At 37.4% G+C, this 6,716-nt stretch overlaps 1 protein-coding gene across 6 annotated transcripts in view; it reads left to right on the forward strand.

Moving 5' to 3' along the window:
- Positions 1 to 6,239, forward strand: part of SNTG1 (syntrophin gamma 1) — a 478,642-nt gene extending 472,403 nt beyond the window's left edge. For all 6 annotated transcript variants that reach the window (XM_082433011.1, XM_082433012.1, XM_082433013.1 and 3 more), the window contains one exon: positions 4,230 to 6,239. In XM_082433011.1, the coding sequence (XP_082289137.1) occupies positions 4,230 to 4,388 (159 nt within the window). In that variant the 3' untranslated portion in view covers positions 4,389 to 6,239. The remainder of the gene's footprint in view (positions 1 to 4,229) is intronic.
- The last annotated feature ends 477 nt before the right edge of the window (positions 6,240 to 6,716 follow it).

Raw genomic sequence — 6,716 nt, forward strand, 5'->3', positions numbered from 1 at the left:
CTTTCACTGCAAACTCTCCAGAGCCCCAGCTGTTTAGATTATGGGGAAGAAAAATGAGGACAGGGCAGGCTCCTGCTTGGTAATGCAGGTCCTTCATCAATCCTGTTTGGTGGTGCCTCATAGTATAGAAGAAACTGGAGCAGCTGGAAATAAATCGGGGAAATTAGTAATTGTGTTTGTATGTCTGTGTGTGTGTCTGTGTGTGTCTGAGTTATATACCACTTATTTCATCTAAAATTTTATTTCAAACGATTGGATTAGGAAAAGTAATATGTGATAAAGGAGAGCTCTGGACAGGATATTCCTCTAGCTTTAAAAGAGCTCCTAAACTCCTGGGAATCATGAGGGTTCTGAATCATGTTTATTTCTCACTGAGAAGGTTTTTTCTCCTTGTACATAATTTATTTTTCAAGCCTCTTATATTCTCCATAGGGATATTGACTTTTATTTACCCATGTGTGTTAAGAATGCAAATTATTCTCTAACTTGGTAAACTAGAAAACTTAAACTGGCATTTTTTAGGTAAAACAAATATATGAACCACCTCCAAAACAAGTAGCTGTTAAAGGGAACATGTCCATGGTATGATGCATTTTTCTTCCTTTTTACCAAAAGTCACCGTTTATCTATAGAAGAAATGTAATTGTATTTTTATTTAATATAAGTAAAAACATTTTGAAAATCAGAATTTTAAAAATAAAGATACACTTGAAAGCATTTTCCAAGGAGGTAAAGTAACTCAAAATAATCAGGTCTGGTGTTATCGTCTCATAATTTAAAAAAAAGCAAAATTACAAAAATCATGAAAGCATTTGAAAGTGGAAAAAAATAAACTTAATTTTGTCCTGAAAAATTAACTATTTGATTATGAAAACAGTCATTATTGGATCTATCTGGAAGCTCCCTGGGAAAGCCCATATTTGCAGTGCTTGTCATTACTTGACGTGACTAAGAACTTGTTCATTGGGAAAACCCATCCCGAGGTATGTATTGAAAACAGCAGCAATTTTTGTAAGACTACAGCGAACTGAGTTGGTGATCCCGGTTGTAACAGGTGTGAGGTGCTGCCTCGCTGTGGGCTTGATTTTCATCTCTCTGATGATGACTGAGGCTGATCATCTTTTCATATACGTGCTGGCCACCTACGTGTCTTCTTTGAAAAAATGTCTATTCATATCTTCTGCTCATTCTTTAATCAGATTGTTTGTTTTTTTGCTGTTGAGTTATATGAATTCTTTATACGTTTTGGATAGAAAGCCCTTATCAGATATATGATTTGAAAATCCTCCTTTCAGATGCTCAACCAAAGATCTTGGAATCATCCTTGACTCAGTTTTACTTTCAATCCCACACATTTTTTAACTGAAAACTTTACAACTTCCCTTCTTTCAATCTTATTCCCAAAGAGTTTATTATCAACAGTGTGGCCAGAATTATCATTTTAATACTCAATACCAATTCTTGTCACTCTGTGCTGAAAAATCTCCAGTGGTTTTCCATGTCAGAGTAAAGCTCATAAAGGGCTCGTATGCACTACCGTTTCTGGCCTGAGTTATATCTTTGACCTCATTTCCTATTAATTACTCCATAATTCACTCCATCCCAGAGCTGAAAGTCCCTGGCTTTCCTCAAGCTCTCCTAGAATGTCTCCATCTCAGGGCCTTTGAAATTGACTTCTGCCGGGAATGTTTCTCTCACAAATATCCAGATGGTTTACTCCTTTGTCCTGTTAAGTTTCACCTCCAGGACAATATGGATTTCCTTGTCCTGCATGCCCTCCCACACTCTGCTCTCTTCCATGCTTTATTTTCTTGAGTATACTTATTATTATATTCAGAAATATTATATTTAACTTGTTTATGCCCTTATATGTTGTCTCCTGCCACAAGAATGTAACTCCCATTAGACCATGTTTTCTGTCTCTTCTGCTCACTACTTTATCTTTGCACCAAGAAGAAGACTAGATGCATAGTAAGCACTCAAGAAGTATTCATTGACTGAATGAATGATTAAATTTTGAGGAGAATTATGTTTAGTGAGATTCATGGGGTTCAGAAGAGCTCTGTTACAAGGACATGGTAAATAGCTTGGTGGACGTCACCTGTGGATGCTCAGTAGATAGGTAAATTCTGTAGGTCAGAATTTACATTAGAAATGAGGGAAAGAGTGTTACTAGTGTATACAGAAATGCAGATCGAAGCCTTAGGAGTGGACGTGATGACCAAAGGTGACTACTGACCCTGAGGGAATATGAGTTGACTCTGGAATCAAGGACCAAACTTGAACGCATCTCTGCCTCTTGTTTTATCTTCTAATTACCTATCATTTCCTGCCTACCCACATCCAAAAAAAGGCGTAAAAACTGTAAAGTGCCAGTCTGCATCAAATAATTGACATATACTTGACAAGGTATGAATCACTGAAAATATTAATCATCCCCAAAATATCTATATATTTAGACTATTTGTTTTTTGACAACCAAGATATAATCTCCAATTTAATAAAGTATGGCAAAATTACTTTTGAGAAAAACTTGTTATATTTTTGCCTAGTTGCAACGTTCAACAGTATTCTCCCCTTCACCAAGAGTAAATTGTATGTTTTTTATTGTTTTGTTTTTTAATAATATACAAGCATATCTCATGCTTTCCAAAACTTTCCCATCCTTTTTACAGCTAGTGGATTTTTAGGGGTTGACACTGAACGTATTCAAAATCTGCACATGAAATAAGCTGGCTGCACAAAGAATGAAGGGGTGAATTTTGGGGTTGAATTAAGGCCAGAGGAAACCTGCTAGGTGACCAATAACACATGGCGGTGACATGAAGCAGATTGCTGAAAATACGGCTCCTGAAGTCATAATGACTGGGTAAAATCATTTTGAGGTGGAATCATTTTAGGAATTTAAAATACTTAAACCAGATCTTTGCTGTTTTAACATTTGCCATAGGAAACTGACTAAGATATTCTGAAGTTTTGGAGGGAATCACTTTGACAGCATAGCTATTTCATCTACATTGTACCGATCTATGATTCTATATTGTGGCCTATTGTCCTCCTATTACATATCTGAGAAAGTACTCCTGAAGTGAACTATTTTATTTAAATAGTTCCTTGGTACATGACAGATATTACAATATGTCCTAAGTGCATGAATATATTATTTTCCATTGCCACATACCATGAATTGAAAACGCCATCAGCAATGTGCCTATTAATTGCAATTCTGCATCCTTTATTACTAATATGTATTGATATAGCATCAGTTTCGTCAGCAATTCCATATGGTTTACTGCGCTCTTGTTATCCTCTTTGTGACAAGTTTATCAAATAGACCTCATCAAGCACATATTCTTATTTTTCTTCTCTCAATCCTTTTGGAATTAGATCATTTTTATGGGACTACTGATGGTTTTTCATAAAAATACTTGTGGCATCAGCTTTCAAAACCTATCCTGAGCACCAACTCATGATTTTACAGCTAATCTGATATGATTTGTGGTTTGAAGTAACTTCTTTCTATTTTCATTTCAATATATATCATTTGGTGCTACTGGTTGGTGCTACATTTCCTTAAGTACCCAAATGGGAAATATATTTCCAAAAATCCAAACAGTTAGTGGGCCCTGGCTAACTTTTTTTTAACAACCAAGTATGATAATCAGAATTAATTAAATTTAAAATGAATGCATTCATTATATTTTGGAAGTGAACCATTTGGCTTCTAGTGCCTTAAACATTCATATCCCCTTGCTCTCGGTATTTCATATTCATTGTCCTATGACAAACAGCAACTTATTCTAGATAGTAGTGAGAAATACTTTTCTATTATTCCAGTCCAAATTTTTCATTTGAATTGTGTGTAAAGAGAGAAAAATACTTTTAAACCTGCTGTTTCTCTTTACTTACACTATGTCAAAAGTAGAATTTTAATCTGGCCAAATATATTTCTATGCAGCATTTATCAATATTGAAAAGACTCTCATGGGTGATAAGAATGCTTAGTTCTTCTGACTCTCAGGCCACCATATTTTGAAGTAAATTGGCAATGCATTTGAAAGCAACATATTGAACAAAAATGCCTACAATTTCCATAAGTTAGATATCATTGGTTCTAGTTAAGTTTATTGCACTTGAAAGAAAAGCTCTAGCTATTATCTAGTTGCGTAGTTTTTATTTTCAGGAAACTGGTTTTTATTTTATGTGACCCATCTCTCTTTTCCTTTCAGGAGCTGGAATTTTCGAACCTATTTGCTGTTCTTCACTGCATTCACTCTTTCTTTGCTGCCAAGGTGGCTTGTTTGGACCCTCTCTTTTTAGGCAGTCAGGCCACTGCTTCTGCCACTCCCAGCTCCGGCATGATGAGCAAAGCCAAGTACATGACCTGACAGCCTGAGCTTGGCATCCCTCTTACCTTGACTTATAAACAGAACAGTCATACTCGTCGCTATAGACACTGGAGAAGCAATCACATCATCAAGTCAACAGTGAAGCCAAGTTGAAATTTCAGCAGAAAAGAAGAAGGTCATACGGATTTCAGAAACATTTCTGTTTGGAAGGCCTCTGGGAATCATCCTGAATGAACAGGATAGCTTGCTCTCTGTCGGTGGGTCAGTGCCAGTATGTTGCTTTCATCAGAAGAGAAGACGAAAGAATGAATGACTCGAGTATGTAAATAATATAAAAAATTGTAAGCTACCTATAAATAAAAATACCCATTAAATGGTCATTTCTGCATTTTAGATTATTTGGTATGACAAATACATGATGGGCCTGGTCAGGAACGAATGCCCCATCATTGTATCAGGAACAACAGAAACGAGACAGTTGCACAGAGACCAGCAGGCAAAAACCCTCTTCCAAGAAGAAAGCACTTTAACTCACTGGTGTGGATTTCTCCTTGTACCCTCATCCCATGATTTGACACTGGCACCCCAATTTTGTTTATCTTATTGTAGAATACTGCTGAGAATTGCAAAAGGATCATTACATGTTACCTATGGTAGATACAATGTGAAACAGACTATTTCTTCCTTGGGTCGCTGACACTGAGTGTTTTATTTGCAGCCAGTGTCATTCAAAGATGCCAAAATGTGTTACTTTAATGATGAATGAAGGAAACATCCATGAACCTCTTGTTCTTTCCTTCATTTAAGGAGATTTATATTTTACCTGGGATTTATTATTAAATTTAAATTTCATGAATTTTCAGTGACCCCCAAAAACTTTTGTAGAGAAAATAATATCAACCCATGTGGCGTAAGAAACAGTTCTCTGTCATCCTGACCCTACCCGTTAATGCTGAACCTCAGTGTCCCCAGGAAGCATTCTCAAAGCTATGACTTATGTTGGGTGAACGACATCTTTCCATTTTAGTTAGAGTTTGTGAGAGAATGAGGTGAGAGACGAAAATAAAATTTTAAATTTCTGACTTATCATGTCATGAAAAGTGATTATGTAATGCCAAACTGTTTGAGTTATTTTAGGTGTCCTGTCTTAGGAATGTAAGTGTGAAGAGATTGGAAATTTGAAAGCCCTGAAGTTGTGTGCACACAACTGGGATCCCAGGTGTTACATAACTATTTGTATAACATTTTCTTTCCTTCAAAGCAGCTGTACTGAAATCTGCTTTTAAACAACCACCTGCCCATTAAGAAAAAAATTGTTTTTTTTAATACACATATTCCCAACTAAATCAAACATTGGATCCTTCCTTGTGAAAATGACCAAGTATCTAATAAGGTGGATTGATTTTTTTTTTTACTAAGAAGGAAAAAAGTCACTCAAGAAGGAAACAACATTATTTGTAAAAAAGACACATGAAAATTATAATTAAAAAATAAACATCAAACTATTTCCATAATCATTATAAATTATTAATTCACTTTGCATCTGATTAACTCTTAAGTGCATTAAATTGAAAAGGAAAAGTGAAGGTTCACAGTTGTACCGGGGCAAGTGTTAAGTTCTATTTAGGATGACTTTTAAAAAGAACTGGGGCAGGACTTCCCTGGTGGTGCAATGGTTAAGAATCCGCCTGCCAACGTAAGGGACACAGGTTCGAGCCCTGGTCCGGGAAGATCCCACATGCTGTGGAGCAACTAAGCCCGTGGGCCACAACTACTGAGCCTGTGCTCTAGAGCCCGCGAGCCACAACTACTGAGCCCACGAGCCACAACTACTGAAGCCCACATGCCTAGAGCCCGTGCTCCGCAACAGGAGAAGCCACTGCAATGAGAAGCCCACGAGCCACAACTACTGAAGCCCACATGCCTAGAGCCCGTGCTCCGCAACAGGAGAAGCCACTGCAATGAGAAGCCCACGCACCACAACGAAGAGTAGCCCCCGCTTGCCGCAACTGGAGAAAGCCCGCGTGCAGCAACGAAGACCCAACACAGCCAAAAAATAAAAAAAATAAAAAGAACTGGGGCAAACTGGACAATATACAGTTTAATATAATTTATATTGAACATCAAACTAAATACATATCCATCATCGGGATATCACTATGGAATTACTGCTCACTGTGTTTTGATCAAACAGAACGGTCCTTTTATTGGGTTGGCCAAAAAGTTCGTTCGGGCTTGTCCGTAAGATCTTTTTGGCCAACCCAATAAAATCAGAAGCCCACCAAAAACAGGCTTCAGGAGGCCACCAGCTCAGGGGCAGGAGTGGAGGGAGGGGCAGCTGCCTTCGGATCCGCAGCCGCAGTGGCC

The sequence above is a fragment of the Balaenoptera physalus genome, assembly GCF_965194825.1.
Source record: "Balaenoptera physalus genome assembly, chromosome: 17".
In the NCBI taxonomy this organism is placed as follows: Eukaryota; Metazoa; Chordata; class Mammalia; order Artiodactyla; family Balaenopteridae; genus Balaenoptera; species Balaenoptera physalus.